Source organism: Saccoglossus kowalevskii, chromosome 15 (assembly GCF_978046115.1).
Source record: "Saccoglossus kowalevskii chromosome 15, keSacKowa6.1, whole genome shotgun sequence".
Lineage (NCBI taxonomy): Eukaryota > Metazoa > Hemichordata > Enteropneusta > Harrimaniidae > Saccoglossus > Saccoglossus kowalevskii.
The window spans coordinates 17,131,435-17,150,003 of record NC_140655.1 but is presented as its reverse complement, the minus strand read 5'-3'; the positions used below and the strand labels follow the sequence as shown (position 1 = coordinate 17,150,003).

The 18,569-nt window shown below is 36.0% G+C and overlaps 2 protein-coding genes across 2 annotated transcripts; both read right to left on the bottom strand.

Moving 5' to 3' along the window:
- Positions 1 to 14,707: 14,707 nt before the first annotated feature.
- Positions 14,708 to 15,859, bottom strand: LOC146734022 (uncharacterized). Its single transcript, XM_085508488.1, has one exon. The coding sequence runs from the start codon at positions 15,857 to 15,859 to the stop codon at positions 14,708 to 14,710; it is 1,152 nt and encodes a 383-aa protein (XP_085364614.1).
- A 178-nt stretch (positions 15,860 to 16,037) lies between these two features.
- Positions 16,038 to 18,569, bottom strand: LOC146734021 (uncharacterized). The gene has a single exon (XM_085508487.1). The coding sequence runs from the start codon at positions 18,567 to 18,569 to the stop codon at positions 16,038 to 16,040; it is 2,532 nt and encodes an 843-aa protein (XP_085364613.1).

The following is an 18,569-nucleotide window of genomic DNA, read 5'->3' as shown; positions in this document are numbered from 1 at the left end:
GTGATACTAGTATATCACCTCAACCATCCGACTACAACTACACATATCCACGTGATACTAGTATTTCACCTCAACCATCCGACTACAACTACACATATTCATGTGATACCAGTATATCACTCAACCATCCGACTACAACTACACATATCCACGTGATACTAGTATTTCACCTCAACCATCCGACTACAACTACACATATTCATGTGATACCAGTATATCACTCAACCATCCGACTACAACTACACATATCCACGTGATACTAGTATATGACCCAACCATCCGACTACACTATACATATCCATGTGATACCAGTATATCACCTTAACCATTCGACTACAACTACACATATCAATGTGATACTAGTATATCACCTCAACCATCTGACTACGACTACACATATCCATGTGATACTAGTATATCGTGTCAACCTTCCGACTACAACTACATATATCCATGTGATACTAGTATATGATCTCAACCATCTGACTACAACTACACATATCCATGTGATACTAGTATATCACCTCAACCATCTGACTACAACTACACATATCCATGTGATACTAGTATATAACCTCAACCATCTGACTATACTACACATATCCATGTGATACTAGTATATGATCTCAATCATCCAACTACAACTACACATATCCATGTGATACTAGTATATGATCTCAATCATCCAACTACAACTACACATATCCATGTGATACTAGTATATCACCCAACCATCCAACTACAACTACACATATCCATGTGATACTAGTAGATCACCTCAACCACCCAACTACAACTACACATATCCATGTGATACTAGTATATAACCTCAACCATCTGACTATACTACACATATCCATGTGATACTAGTATATCACCCAACCATCCAACTACAATTACACATATCCATGTGATACTAGTAGATCACCTCAACCACCCAACTACAACTACACATATCCATGTGATACTAGTATATAACCTCAACCATCTGACTACAACTACACATATCCATGTGATACTAGTATATCACCTCAACCATCTGACTATACTACACATATCCATGTGATACTAGTAGATCACCTCAACCACCCAACTACAACTACACATATACATGTGATACTAGTATATGATCTCAACCATCCGACTACAACTACACATATCCATGTGATACTAGTATATAACCTGACTATACTACACATATCCATGTGATACTAGTATATCACCTCAACCATCCAACTACAACTACGCATATCCATGTGATACTAGTAGATCACCTCAACCATCTGACTATACTACACATATACATGTGATACTAGTATATCACCTCAACCATCCAACTACAACTACACATATCCATGTGATACTAGTATATGATCTCAACCATCTGACTACAACTACACATATCCATGTGATACTAGTAGATCACCTCAACCATCCGACTACAACTACACATATCCATGTGATACTAGTAGATCACCTCAACCATCTGACTATACTACACATATCCATGTGATACTAGTAGATCACCTCAACCATCCGACTACAACTACACATATCCATGTGATACTAGTAGATCACCTCAACCATCTGACTATACTACACATATCCATGTGATACTAGTAGATCACCTCAACCATCCGACTATTTTATAAAGTTTATTCTTTACTCTGGGTTTTAAGTGTTCAGTCAAGAGAGCAAGTAAACATTATTCCTTGCAAAATCCGCTATTCTTATGATGATGCACAGTCCCTCTGATGATACAAGGGTTCTTCAGCTTTTTAAATAAATTTCAAATACGTACACAATTTTTTTAAAAACAACAACAACAACAAAAACATTCAATTAACAAAAACATCAAAAGCATACCCTATTGGCGTAATTTCAACACATCAATAAAAACGATTGCCCTGTTAGCATTTTGCCCATCTTTATTCTAAACACCGAATATACATGTTCCCGAATGAGGTTTGCACATCCAACATTAGCCGGCCAAAAAATGAAAATATACTTCTATGAAATCCAGAAATATCATTTTGAAAAAAATATAATTCATCATACCACCATCATGATATAATTCAGTGTTTGGCTGAACTATTCATTACAAATTAACTCACATCAAAATGTATCATACGCCTTAACGATTAGATCAACTAAGTTCTGTATTCAGGAAGGAAATTATACATATTTATGCAGTTAACACGCCAGTCTGTTCTTCGCGATTATTCAGGGGCGGGGGAATTCTGAACGTCACGTACTACTAAGTATACCTTACCGGAGATTCGCTGGTAGGTTCGCCGGAGAGATTCACAGAAGAAATTACAAAAATGTAAAACTTGAAGATTGATTAGTAACCTCTTTTCCGTTTATCTTATATGTCGGAAAAAATATACCCGTATTTTGTTTTCTCGATTTTAATAACCCTACCTACGTGTAGACATTACTTTCTATTGCATAACCACATTCACGGGCATGCACGCGGGGGGGGGGGGCAGTTGATACATAGCTGGGTAGGGAAGTGCCCCTGAGTGCTCAAAAGTGTGGCCAATTTTATAACTGGATAGTGGCAAAATCTATACCCATATTTATACCAAAGTACCATTTCTGTCCTCACTGTTTATTTCGAATAAAACAGTTACCTAGGGATATGAGGCCGGAATCTGAGGTGGAGATATTCGCTCATATACGGAACCATAAATACACCAAATTGGGAAAATACTACCGATATTCATACCCATCTTGATCAGAAATAAGACCGATACTTATTTCTAATATTCTAAAAACGAGAACCACTTCAGGGGCACGTAAAATATGCCGCCAATCGAAAATCAAGCTGAAACCTTTTGTGTCAGCACAATTTGCCCCTCAAAATGAAGGAAATAGCTTAGGTTGTAGAGGGTCTAGATTTCAAAATTCAAGGAAGTGTATGCCCCTGGGTCCTCCTAGTAAGCGAGGGGTGATGAGCAGATCTCGCCCCTCCATGGGGTATTTCGTTCCGCCGCCTCTGTAAATCATAATAGCGACTGATTTGAAAATCTCGGCAAAATGTATCCTTGTTTATATTACTGTGACCCCCCCCCCCCCAAATACGAGAACACAAAATCTTTGTGCGCGTGTGTTCTCTAGAAAAGTTTGTTCTAGATGATTGGATATAAATTGTATTATCTGATGAAATGTTGAAACCTGTCTACACAACGGAGCAAATGTAACTTCCAGCCATATGTGCTAATTGTTGTAATCTTTCATTTTCCTTCGCAGTGCTGCAAAACAGCACGAACAAGTAATATTAAAATTTACTGTTTTGTCTATTATGTTTCTTTAAGGTTTATGCACACTACAAATTGTTTCCATAAAATGTTAAGAAAATATTGTCGTAACTAATAAGTTTTTGTTGTGTGATAAGTAACTGCCATTTTCGACGGATCAACATGAAACCTCAACCGCAGCCTTTCAAATAGAGTCTGCAATGAACCTCAGACCAATGGTCTGACATTTACAGATAAATATCACAACTAGGACGAAACGAAACGTTGGCATGGCGACATCGATACGCATACTGTAAAATGACTAATTTTCACTTGGTTTAAATTTCGCTGATTTACCATTTCAGGTATATTAAGTGGGTTTTAAATTCACGGTTTTGTCATTTAGATAATGTATTCTATGCTAAATTGTACATATTCACTGGGTTTTAATTTAGCGCATTTTTCATTCAGCGAAATAAGCCAAATTAAAACCCGGTGAACAATTGATCCTTTTACAGTATATGGCGCATTACGTGTGAAATGCTAGAAAGTTGTAAATATGCACAATGCTTTCAAAACCTTATGCTTTCACAAAGCTTAGAAGACAGGATGCCCATGCACGATTATTTGTTCAAATACAAATCTGCAATATATGACCCTGATTTAGAGCTTGTGCTGCTGGGTGTAATCAGACCAGACGTCACAAACATGATTTATTGGTTGTCATCGTGGGTGGGAAAGTCCAATAACGTGTCGGCAGATGAACATTTGTAGACGGAGTACAGTTCATATAGCTGACGGCCGTACGTGGCTACATGGGGTCGAAAGTTTTTTTGATAGTGGTTTGTCATCAGCTAGGTCAGTTTACCAGCTACCCAAGTTACAGTTGGTTTTCCAGTTCTCATCATGAATAGCGGCTACTTTTGTTTGAAGTAGATATAAGACGCATAATAATAATAACTGTATTTAAATCTACAAATACAACACTATCAGATATTGACAATAATGAGCTAAAATCGTCACAAATGTCACGGATATACGATAAAATAAAAAATGTATTTATAAAGTATTGGATTAACTCAATTAATGATGATAACAGACAAAACACTAATACAAAAAACAAACTGAGGACTTACAAAAAATTTAAAACAAACTTCATTTTGGAAAACTACTTAATTAAGCTAAAAAATAAAGAACTGAAAAGTACCCTAACTAAATTCAGACTGAGCAATCAGTTTAGAAATTGAAAAAGAAAGACACAACAGAATCAAAAGTAGCGACAGAATCTGCAAATTGTGTAATAAAAATGATATTGAAGATGAACATCACTTCCTCATAATATGCCCAGTATATAGTAAAGAGAGGGTCGTTTTATACAATGAAGCTGAAAAGATTATTCCTGACTTTACTAATCTCACACCTGAAAATAAATTCATAAAAATAATGTCAAATAATAACTTAGCAATTCCTCTGGCACAATATCTGAAATACAGCTTTGCTATTAGACAGCAGCACCTACCCCTGGTACTTAGTCATTGACTTTTTCTTTTATTTTTTTTTACACCTATTCATTGGGTTTTTGTTTTTATATTCAGTTTATAGTTTTTTTTTGTGTTTTATTTTACTTTATTATATATTTCCGTTACTAACTTTTATTCTGTTTTTAGTCTGTTTTTGGTTGTCTTTAAACTATTAGCCATTGTAATTTGATTAATTTTTTTTCTGTAATTTTTGTTGTTGTTGTAACCTTTAACCTCCTTCAGTAGGTTGTTACGAGTTAATAAATTGTACTGTATTGCATCTTTAGAAATACGCAATTTTCTATCAGTACCGGTATATAGCAATAACTCCAAATGTATTAGAACAGTGTACAGAACAGTGTTGGGTGCTTCCGCAGTAAGCTATTTTGGGGGTTATGTATTGCATGGAGCTTCATGTGTAGCCAGCTGACAATGAATGTTTGTTAGTTCATGGTATTATCAGCACTTTTAATATGAAAAACATTTAAATATCATCTGAAACAATTTCTTTTCATTGTAATGTTTCAGTGTCACTTTATTTAACCCATCGAGGAAAGGGAATTATTTCCTGGACTCGAGACTCAAGTTAACAAATGAAAATAGCTTATAAGATGATTATCAAAAAAATATTTTCATTATAAACTGAAATAATCTGGCAAAATGTCTGTCCTGACGTTGCACCCACATCTAAACAATGTTGATAATTCCAGGTTAGCCAGCATTAATTTATATTATATCCAGTATACAGTGCAGTAATGTTGGTTTCCATACAGCTTGTTCTAAAGAATATAAAGGAAAAAATATGGCATTCTTTATCAGCATCCTCAGTTATATTATATAGGTTCTCTAATAAAACACAATTTGTTTTATAATAATTGTAAATGGTTGCAGTGTTATTCCATACTAAATAAACTTGGTTCTGAATGTCCATATGATTTGTGTGACATTTTAGGCGCAAAACTGACAATTGAGATTTGTGTCCACAAAATATAAATAACTGTACATCCACAATTATGAGCAACTAATTTAAAGGGCCAGTGAAAATTTGCACCACAAATTTCATCAAGTATCTTAAGTAGGTAAAGATAATTTTCCAAAAAAATTGAAAACTGTAAATGTGCTGCCTTCTAGATGACTAATATGGCAAGTGTCAGTTCTGCAGTAGCAATAATTAGCTATTTAAATTTGAACTGACATCAATGAAAATCAGTTGTCACTAATATCCTCATAATTGTATTAAAGTTGCCTACAGTGCATGTAAGTAATATACTGGAATGTGGTGGATACTTATGTCATCGTCATCTCAACATTTTATTACAAACTATGGAATTATAAACTTGTTAAATAGGTTAATCAGGTCTAGTGTGCAATGTCTTCATTATAACACTGTGTGACTATCTCTATATGCACTAATGCTCTTGACAGGACTCTGTACGAACCTGTGAAAATAGGGCATCAAGGGACACCAAATACTTTCTGCATTTTCCTATACTAATGTAACATACAAACTAGAAAAGCATGCACTCAGAATGTCAAACACACATGATATATACAAGGATGATTTATCTGTGGTTCCACAGAATTTCTGTTTTCTTAGCCATGTTTTTTAAGATTTATATATAGTTAAAGCTCAACAAAACAAAATAATGTTTCAGATCACCTTCACATCACTCAAAGATTACATGTCAAATGTTTTTTTTTGTAGTTGGCCATGGTAGTAAAGAAATGCATCAATTTTGAAAAAATAATTTGGCCAGAAACATTGTTTTTGGGCAAAGAGTGTACAATGTCACCTTTGACTTATTGTGGTACAATTAAACTGCTATAAATAGATAAAACCCAAGTTTTACTGTATTGCCTGCCCAAAAATACTATTAACAAGTTATACAGTCCTCATTGGTTATGAAGTTTAAGTCATTGCATAAAAAACAAAATCCATCCAAGATGGGGCCTTCTGCAGTCATCTTAATAATATTTATTAGATGCATAAAATCCTCAGGGAAGAATAAAAAGGGTCTTACAAAAAGAAATTTAAAAACTAGAATTTAAAAAAAAACAAAAAAGAAAACACACTATTCTAAAAATAAAAAACAAATCAAAAACAAATATGAATAAAAAATATGCATCCCGAGTTGTGTGCATGTTTAAAGTTTCAGGTTAACTATCCAATTACTTTCAAGATATGGAACCAGAATTATATTTGTTAAATCAAAAGGAAAGGACGCGCATCAAGGTTCAATATTAGTTCAGAAAGGCCAATTTAAATAAGTTTAATGCATTTTTAGTACTAAATCTTGAATCAAGTAGTAGCACATGTTGTATGGTGTTTGTATAAAGTTTGAACTTGACCATTCCAGTGTTTCCAATATAGAGACCTGGAACTGTATTTGGTAAAACAAAATGGCCACCAGTAAGCCATTTTTAATTATATCTGCATGTCTTGTGCATCAAGGTCCTATTCGTTTTCATTGTACCAAGTTTGAATGTAATCAGTCTATGCATTACCAAGATCTGTTTCTGAAATGGCCAAAACAGGGAATTTTGATGTATTTTTAGCACTAAAATTGCCACTGTTTGTCCATGTTAAATAAGTCTGTATCACAAATGGATGTTCATATGTAAGTCATATGTACAAGCCTATATAACAATTTTGTAAAAGTCTGGAAAACAACCAAATTTGAGGTAAAATCAGTGAATAAATTCATTTGCACAGAAATTAAGGGTGACCAATACATTTTCAAGACTGTATTCAGAAATGGCTAAATAAAATGTTTCATTACTATACACCCTTTTTCAGTTTACATGGTGGTCTATGGGGAAAACTGCAAACATTTAATGTGATGGTCAATTTTGTAAAAAAAAAATTACCAGTTTTCTTTATACTCCAAAAAAATTAGAGAAAAGAAATAGAGAACAACAATTTTAATGCACCAATAGAGAAAAACTCTATTGATTGTATATTTTAATATCAGTAACATTTTCCATCAACTGTAAATTCTGCAGTACTGGTAGTAGCATTGGAAATGATGGGAAATGTTCTTAAGAAATATGTTGCTAACATAAACACTGTATTTGCTGTTTAATCTGTTTATGAAAATGATTGGTCAAACTACTACTTGTCCTAATCAATATGGAACTCATGACATACACAATACGTGTAAAATACACATTTGTTTACAGGGAATGCGCAGCAATGCTTTAATGACCATGAATACATTAAATACAATTATTTAATTGTAAATATGGCACTGCCAAACTGTGGTTATATTTATTCCCACTTTTAAGAAACTTTGTGCATGCAAATTTATGGGATCTTCGTTGATTTTATTATCAGGAACAACATAATATAATTTTTAAGATCAAAAGGTAAAATAATAAAGAAACATAATTCAACGAGCATGCAACACAAGCTATTATATAGTATTCCCTATTTTGAGTGACGTATCACTAGGAGTCCACAAACTTCAGATCTTCTGTGCAAATCAAAGACTCAGATTCCTATATTTCACATGGATGTTACCCTAATACTCAGAACTTGTAATGGTTGTCGTTTATAGATTGCATATGTGATTTGATAGCATACCATGTACACAGTGATGATTTGTGCTGTGAAATAAATCATTAATCTACTGAAAACCAAGCGACCTGACGGTCGAAATAGGTCCGCTGTCTTCATTATCATGGAACAAGAATCAGTGAAGTGGCGTTGTGGTTGTAATATTCATAGTCAGTCATTTAGAAAACATTGCAGTTACAGTTTCTTGCAGTTGCAATTATGAACTTTTATAGTGTTCATAAGGATAGTGCATTTCATTGGACAAACATCATTGAGGCTAAACTTAAGAAATCATGGATGTGCAAAAACCTGAGAAATGGTCGAGAAAAAAAAAATATGTTTTTGTTTGAAAATTGTGGTCATGTTTTTGAAATGTTATCTTTCCTGATACGTTGTACATATATGTAATTGTTTTGTTACACCCAAGAACAAATGTTCAATAAATCTGTGCAGTAATAATCTTATGATCAGGTATAAAAGAGTCAATTACAAATGTACTCCAGTTTTACATAAGACATTGCTGAATGCAAGATCAATTGTTGTGCCATATATGTGGTGGCTTCTGAAATAAGCTGAGAAGATCTAAAAGTTGTTTCTAATGACTGTATCAATGTTCTATTTATAATGACCGTCCAAATTATTATGTGTGCAATTTAAGGGACCTGATATAAGCAGAATAATCATCGCATTTTTCATCAAAAATACCAGTTACTTAACTCACTTGTGCTATTACATATTCAAAGTATACTTTAAAGCTGTATTATGTTTTATATTTAGTTGAAAGCTCTCTGTAAATAGGGCTTACGGTTTTGAACCAGTTGTCAAAAATAACATTTTTTATCAAAAATGAGAAAAATGTGCACTAAAAATCCAAATTTGCTTATTTTGACACCAGTTTAACAAATTTGACCATCCAACGTATCATTGCTGGAAATATGAAAGCATTTGGACTTATGGTTTCGAACTAGTTGTCGAAAATAACATTTTTTACCAAAAATGACAAAAATATTCACTTAAAATCTAAATTTCCATATTTTTACACGAATTTAACAAATCTGACAGATATATATATATAACAATTTTTTTTTAGATGGTGCCGAGCATTTTTTAGTGGAACTCTGTTAAATCCAATAGCAATGTAAATCAGCATATATTTTTACTTAACTATAAAATATACAAATTAGCAATTGTCTCTTATAAACTTTACGCTTTGACCTTTTGTTTTGAAATTTTCACAAATGATTGACAATGTGTTTATCTTCAAAACGCCGTAGGGGCATTGTTTTTGGTTGAACAGTGTTACAACAATCGTACAGACAACTAGCCTGGGTGTTAATTTATGCATAAACTTGAATTAGTGAAATTTGAGCTGCTGCCCAGGTAGACAGTTTTCAAGACGAAACTTTCTTCATAGTAAACAGATGTACCCGTAAACCAATTTTGACAGGAAACAGAGACATGGTTTAAAGGCGAATTTGTTTTAAATCACTTTTGACCAAAAAAAAAACATTTTTGTGCATATTTCAAACTACAATGTCCATAAAAAAAATACTTACAAAATTTTAAAATTCATACAATAAGCTTTCTAAAAATATATAGTTATGTGGACAAGGGAGGTCATCTTGGTTGCCTAATTAACTAATTAAAATACCTGTCTGGTAAACTGCATCTCTACCTTAAATATCAATTGGCCCAAACCTAATAATCCCCTTATATAGCTACAATGGTATGTTAATGATTTGTAAACACAATCACTTTTCTATTTCAAAACAATATTCCTTCCATGAGAAATCTCAACCCAGGCATTTGGGATGTGGGATTCAATTAGTCTCAAAAATTGAATAATGCTGCCTAGCACAAAGGGATGGCTGGACAAATGTGAACAATAAGATACAGTATTGTATTTATATATGCAATATTATGCAATATTCAAATGCTGCACCTTTCACAATATGAATGATTAAAATATTAAATAAATGAATTTTCAGGACAGCTGATTCCAAAACTATGGTGCACACAATATATTAAGGCATGCCTGAAAAATGATATTCTTCACTTCATGATTTTAAATGGTAGAATTTGAACAAGGTGGAACTACATTTAAAATTATCAGACATTAATCTTTCTTGAACTTCTAAAAAACTAACAATTGCTATGTAATCTTCAATTTCAATTACTGGGGGTAGTTCACATTATTTTGTATCTTTCTCCAAGCAACCCATAGAGGGCACTGTGTATTTAAAAAACATTCACTGGTTTGAATTCCAGCGGATACTAAATAGAAATATTCATTAGATTAAAAATTCACTTGTTTGAGAAAGGTAACTATACATTCTACTGTTAAATCATGGACCATTTTATTAGGTTCATACTGTCTATCAGCCATCCAAATCAGCTACTGGTAATAATTTAATCTGATTTATGTACATGCAGCGGTAAATTTGATAAAAATCATTAGCCACATTTTATTTATTATAAGTAATAGAGATGACATCTATTAGTAAAATAATTTGATTTTCAATAAACACAAATTAGAAACATACATTGATCATTATTGAGAAAAAAATTGTAGCACCTGATGGTTACCAAAAGAAAGTTGTTGTAAAATACATTGCAGTAATTAGCCTGTAGTAAGCACACCAATCACTGTCTTCCTTTTATTTTAAGGAACTATTCAACATCATGAAAGATGTTTATTCCAATCACAGTTTTGAAATATAGGTTCTGTCTTGTGTATAGGAATGGGATTGAATGTTTTGATCACTGAAGCAATATAAGACCAAACATGCTAAAACAGAAACATGTTATGTTCTAAGATATCAAATTTATACTGCTCCTTATACCGGGGTATAAACCACTACTATACCAAGATAATAATGTTTAAAAATTACAAAGGTATGAAGTATTGTTTTAACGACAACAATAATACACAGTCACCTGAGTTAGCCAGTGAAATTTGTTTACGTCTAATGTGGAAAGAATATTACCCAGTTCTTTAATGCTGTGTTCCCCAATCTTAGAAAAAAAATTTACCCAAAAACACTCAGGTCTAGAACAAGTAATATCAGGATAACCTTACATTTATTGAAACATGTCAAATTCCTGGAGAGGAATTAAACTGGTTTTATACAATTGTACCAGTTAAATGCTACAAGCTAACATACTAGATGTTAAATAGTACATTGGAACAGTACATGCTTCAATGCCCCCAGACATCACTACCTCAAACAAGGATTAGCTGAATTAAAAAATAAATTAATTTGTCAAATAATTTATTTATTCAACACTAAAACGAACTACAGTGAGTTGTTCTATGGTCATATAACAATAAAAATAGATAAGATAAAATAAAATAAACTACACTAAGATACAGTAATGTTAATCAACTACACAGAATGCTAAATAAAGCTAAATAATATTACAAACACGCAAAAGATCATAATAAACTTATACGGTACAATACAATACACTAGCTAATATTATTAAGAGGTAACAAAATCACATTAAAATCACATTAGTCATAATTATGGTGGAAAGAATATTTTTAATTTTGGTGGAGCTGCTCACATCTCATTTGCATACATTTTTGTATGTATTGTGCAGTTCTTATTCCTGAACAATATTTCATGATTGCATTGAATTTTTCTAGTTCATTTAACTTCCTAAAATTTTGTATAATTTCCTTACAGTACTTGAATAATTCAATTCTGTGTGTATTGTACAGACTGCAGTCCATAAGGAAATGTATCTCATCTTCAATCTGCTTTTTAGCACAGTGTTTACAGACCCTTTCATTCCTTGGAGTTCTGCAATGCCTGCCAGTTTCAATATGAAGTTTGTGATCAGAGATTCTGAACTGGCATAGGGAGTGTCTCAGTTTAATATTACTCATTGTTATTAAACATTTTTCCATTTTAAACTGTGTTTTGAATGTTCTATAATTTTCCAATTTGTTTGTTCCACCATTTGCTCTGTTGTCATCAAATAGAGCTTCTTTCCATTTTATTTTATAATTTTCTTTCAGTAAAGCAGAGATAGTCTTGGTTTGGTGTGGTTTCTTTTTTTTTATTTGTTGTTTTATTGCCTTATCAAGATTGTTGTCACTGATTATTTTGTCGACATTTCTTGTCCACCTAGTTTTTACTGTATTGACCTCATCAAAGGTGCTTTTTATTAACTTGGGCGTCTATGGAAGTTTTGATCTGAGCCAGAATTTAATTATTTGTGTGATAATTTTTATGGCAAGAGGGTATCTTCCCAATTCCCCTAAGATTGCAAGCTTAGTAGCATTCTTTTTAACCCTCAGGAGTAATCAGAAGAAAGAATAGTTAACAGTTTCAATAATATCGCTATTTTTAGTGACTTCCTCTCCCCATACTTCACACCCATAGCTAATGATGGGTGCTATCAATTTATCAAATAGGTTTAGAGCTATGCTTATTTTGAGGTTTGAGACAGAATTGAGTGTTTGTTTTAGTACGAACTTGTACTAGTGTACGTTTGTTTCAGTAATAAGCCTTCTTCCCTATACCCCCTCTAGATAACTATAGGCGTCCTTAGAAGGGACATACGCAATTAAATTGGGCTAGGAGTGGTATGGGGTGGTGGTTTTGGTAAAAGGAGCCCCCCCCCCCCCGTGTTGGAGCACAGGAACTATGATCAAATTTGAAATTTTAAACAGCAACCAATATTCTTCAAGCTGGTATTTTTTTTTTAGATTTTATTTTTTCATTCCGTTTGACTGTTTTTTCGAGTTTAAAAAATATGAGCTGGCTGGAGCCTTCATCCCTTATTTCTTAAACTAGATACCAGCCGATAACCCCCCCCCCCCCCGCTCATAGGGATTGCGTACAGTTGATCAAAGTTCCTGGGCTCCGACTGGTTGGAGGGTCACAAGTGTTCATAGCAAAAATGTCTGGAGAGCATTTATAAAATAAAAACGATTAAATAATGTTGGGCTTAAGTTACAGCTCTGTTTTACTCCTGAAGAGTATGGAAATCTATTTGTTATTCTTCCGTTTAACAAGCTGTCGAAGATTCGGGTCAACGCAACGAGTCCGATGCCAATAAATATTCCAATAAATCCTACGTTCATAAACATGAATAAACATGCAAACTGAATCGCTATCTCGCGAGGCGATATTGGTTCAAATACTGCGTCAGGAAAACGTACGATTACTGGTAAACGCAAAACATCGAGTACACACTGCGAAGAAACCGAAAAAAACTAACAACTAACCTACCAGCCATTTTGTATAATGCAATATGGGTAATATGTAAAGTAGGTCGTATTCGTGAGGTCCTATTTGAGAGCTCCCAGATACGACCCAATGTGGCGTGCGCATAACCCTTCTCAACAACTTCGTCCGGCTAAAAAAACGAGCGTGGTTAGGAATTGCGTCGGTGAGGGCGAGAGATTGTAAACATACAATTATGCGTCTACCATTTTGCAATTACATCACCAATTTTGAGAAACTCTTATTTTCATCGATAAACACAAAAGTATACAACTTGCACCTGAAGTAATACCGAGAAGTATGGCAGTGTAAGTATTTGTTATTTGTTTATTTTTGTATTGAAATAAAGAGAGACAAGAGTTTTTTTTTTTTTACATGTATGTTTTAACATAGACCTTAGAAAACAGGGACATGTGTGGGGTATAATAATACGCTTCAGTTGAACTTGATGGCAGAATAAACAGTCAATGTGGATGCAAAACACGGTATGGTTTATTGGTGGATAAACTGGCATAGAAACATGTAACACATGAATAAGGAGCCCCGAAACTCCGAAACTAGCCCTTTATATAGGTGCGTATCGAACGTGAGAGAAAACACGTAAGCGGGAAATACAAAATGCAAGTACGCGGGAGAAAAAGATACAATACAGAGTGAAATGATTGGCTGAAATTAAATGATTCTAATTGGTCGAGAATTACTCAGAGGAATCCTTCATGCGAAAGGTAAACGAATTAACTATAGCGAAATGACATAATAAGAATAATAATAGCAATATAAAACGAATACAAATATATATTATGAATCTCCGACATTCTCCCGACTTTGAGAAAAAGTACACATTCAGGAATAATATATATATATGTGTGTGTGAATAAACGAATAACGATTGATAAAAGAGTTCATTAATAATTACTAGTTCACTTTTTCAAGTTCAGGGGAACACAAATTGAACTTGTAAACTTCTGATCTAGTGCGATTTTCACTAAAGTTCAGATTAAATCTTTGAGTCTGACGTTGGCGGCAGCTGCGGCGTCACGATGTGATCTGCGTTGTGGCAATGGTGTGTCATCATCTGTACTTCCACTGGTAGACATGTTGATTTCATCATGTATGTTAGTGATACCATCTGTGGCAGTGGGTTGCGTTGTGTCATCGCTGGATGATGTCAATAATGCGTTGAACGCCGGAGTTGTCACTTTCATCAGTCGCTTCACGAGCGGTTTGTGCGTTGATGACTGGCGAAGTAGTATCCGGGTTGACGAGGTCGTCATCTTCCTTCATGATGTTGACATGTAGTTGAGTAGCATTGTTCACATCCCATGTTGGCCACATTTGTTGATCTGGTAACCATGACGGCCCATAATTCCATTTGGGGTTTGAACGGAGGTCATTAGCTGATATACCTCTCGTTAGTAAGTCAGCGGGGTTGTCCACGGTTGGACAGTATTTATATTCTTGTGTGAAGTCGCGTATTTCTTGCACTCTATTTTGAACAAATACTGGCAACTTCTTACTGCTATTAATCCAATGCAAGGTCGCTTGACTGTCGGACCACAGGAAATGTTCAGTTATATTGAATTTGTCCGATAAAGCATTCAGTACGAGTTTACTGAGTCTCGTAGCGATCAGTGCAGCCATTAATTCCAATTTCGGCAGAGATAATTCCGATTTAGGGGCGACTCGTGTCTTTGACATGACAAGAGCCGTTTCGTGCTGGCGACGAAGAAACACAACAGCACCATACGCGGAAGTGCTCGCGTCTGCGAAAGTGTGCATTTGATAGGTATCACCTGGAGAAGTCTTGTCAAAATATTTCCGGTTGATTTGATTATCACGAGCAGCGGTTAAATCCTCAGCAATTAAGATCCATTGTTCGTAAAGTTCAGGACTTAGTGGTTCATCCCACTCCAATTTCAACTTCCACAAAAGTTGAATAAATAGTTTGGCGCGTACCAATACCGGTGAAATTAATCCAAGCGGGTCGTATACACTCGCTGTGAAACTTACAATGTCACGTTTTGTAATAAACGACGCGACTTGAGGTTGACTGTTAACACGAGAATGTGTCAACACGACGGGTGTAATTTTCCAACGCATACCAAGCACAGAAACTTCGTCGGCGGGCTCATATTTGTTATCTCGGGTAGCAAGTTCACACAAATCAGGAGAATTCGATGACCAAGCACGTAAATTAAATCCACAAGAATTCATGAGGCTCGTAGATTCACTGTAGCATTTAACAGCATCTGCTTCCGAATAGACTCCATCAATGACATTATCGACATAGATGTTGTCTTTCATTTGATTGGCAGTATTAATATCACAGTTATTATCCAAATGAGTTTTGATCACAGCATTCAGGATAAAAGGTGAGCACACAGCACCAACTTGAAACAGCACAGATTTAAATTGATACACTTTGAGTGGACTGTCGATATTGTTCACGTCTGTCAGCCACAGAAATTTGGTAAATTTCCGTTCATCGGGATGCTTTCTCAATATCACTACAGATCGCAATATTGTTAGCACGGAACCTCATTAAGATGGCTGGCAAATCATTAATCATAGAAGGCCCGGTTTGGAGACAATCGTTCAAACTCGGGGAATTGGCGTTTCGGCGGCAAGAGCAATCGTACACAATGCGAATCGGGGTTGTAGTAGAGTCCTTTGCTACCGAGCGATGGGGTAGATAATGTCCGACAGTATTGTCATCATTGTAGACTTCTTCGATGAAGTCGCGGTTGAGTTGCTGTTCGATGATAGAGTTGTATGCGTCGAGTAACTCAGGAGACAAACGTCTGAGCATGGCGCGCGTTCGACTAACTGTGACGTCGTAATTGGTAGGCAACGGTGGGTGGTTATCACACCATGGTAATCTCGCAATGTATTTTTTGTTTTCAATTTGCAAATGAGTGTCACGATAAGTTTCAAAATCCATACGTATTTCTGCGGAGGGGTCGTCGGTCACACCGATACTTTCTAAATCCCAGAGACGCTGGAGTTTGCTGTCGAGTTGTTGCGATTCGGTAGACACGTGTAGTATGTTTACATCTGCGTTCGTTGACCTTTGACTCTTGTCAACTGGCCCTGATAATAAATATCCGAACTTGGACGAAACCGCTGTAGGACCATTGCCGCGGATAACGTTATCCCCGACGTAATTCCAATACTGGTCAGCGCCGATAAGTAAATCAATAGAGAATGATTTATCTTCTGTGACTGGATGCGCAAATGTTAGTCCGCGCAAATAATCAACATGGTGAATAGATTCAGTGATGTGGTTTGTCAGTTTAGTCGATATTTCGGAGATGAACAGTACGTCAATATTCGAAGTATGTCCCGACAAATCGTGTGCTGTGACACTAGCAAAGTCTAACGCTCGTGAGTGATCAGTATTGTCGCCAAATGTAGAAAGAAATACTTGTTCAGTGCGTGTAGGAGATAAGTTTAAATCGTTAGCAAACTTACGAGAGATGAATGAACGGCTTGCCCCTTCGTCGAAAAGTACGTTAGCTTGTAGTGGCTGGCTATTACCTACAGATATCGGAATAATAGCAGTCTTGAGAAGTACGGGACGCAGACATGTATTACTTGGCGAGTTCCTGTGGGTGTCGTTGAGTTTTGTCAATGTCACATGAATCGGTGAATTTGGATTCGTATCAGATGTTGCAACGTGCGTCGCGGGTTGGCTTTCTTGGTGTAGTGTTGAGTGGTGTCTTCGTTTACATGTACGACAGTTGAACTTAGATTTACATTCCGATGCTCGATGTCTTCCCAAACAATTGTAACAAAGTTTGTCACGTTTGACTATTTCCCAACGTTTGTTTATGTCCGTTACTACGCGACATGCAGAAGTGAAGTGTGTTCCTTTACAGTAGGTGCATTTGGCACTGGCGTTACGCGGTTTCGGATCGCGTTTCGGAGATCGCACATTTGTATGAAATGTAGCAGTAATGTCCGGTTGATACCGTGAATTGTTGATTGACGATTCGTCGAGCGGGTTCCCGGATTGGATCGCGGTTATTTCGCGTAGCAGTGCTTTACGTAGATTAGGTAAACTCCAAGCTTCTCCCCCGATTTCGCGAGCGATTTGCTTTCGAATGGTTGCCGGTAGTTTGTCGCGGATGATCGGAACGAGGAGGTCGCCGTAAGAACTTTCCGGTTTTCCGAGTGTTTGTAGACCACGGATATGTCCTTCCAGCGCGTCATAGAATCTACGCAGACTTTCGATGTCGCTGGTGGGTTGTTGTAATTGCCAGAGCGAAGTCATATGTGCTTCGGTAACTAGGTGATCACGTCCGTATCGTTCCAAGAGCAGTTCAATAGCGTGGTGGTAGTTACCATCAGTGAGAGATAGTCCAGCAATAGTTCGCGCTGCCTCGCCCTTTAGCATGGTGCGTAGGTAGGTGAACTTTTGTACGTTGCTGAGAGTGTCATCATAATGAATCGAAGATCTGAAAATGTCATAAAAGCTAGCCCATTCCAGTACGTCACCTTCAAACTGTGGTAGGACGATCTTGGGTAGCGAGACGGTCTTTGTTGAGGAGGTAGACGATGTACCTGTCGATGAGGTGCCTCTAGATGAGTTGGCGGACGCGATGCTTGCGGTGTCAAGTAGCGGTTCGTTTTCTCTCTTCATCTTGTTAATGAAAACGTTCAGAGCGTGATTCTTGCAGAATACGTCGTCAGTATATTCGGAGCTCTCTTCGCTGACTGAATCAAAGAGTGCTTCTTCAGTGAGTTCGAGAATTTGTTCTTCGAGCGTGATGAGCGTTGCGTAGCGGTCGGTCAGGAGAGAGTGGAGCGCGACGAGTTGTTCAATCTCTGTAAGCTTATTTTCCCGGCCTTCCGCGTCGGCGATTTGCTTCTTCTGGGTTTCGGCTTTGTTGAAAAGTCGTGTGAGCTGCCCTCGTTGACTCCTTCGCTTCAATTTCAGTTTTGCCAATGCGTTTGTCGTCTCCACTGCTTGGGCATCAGCAGCGGCGTTCTGTGGTGGCTGCTCTTCTGACAT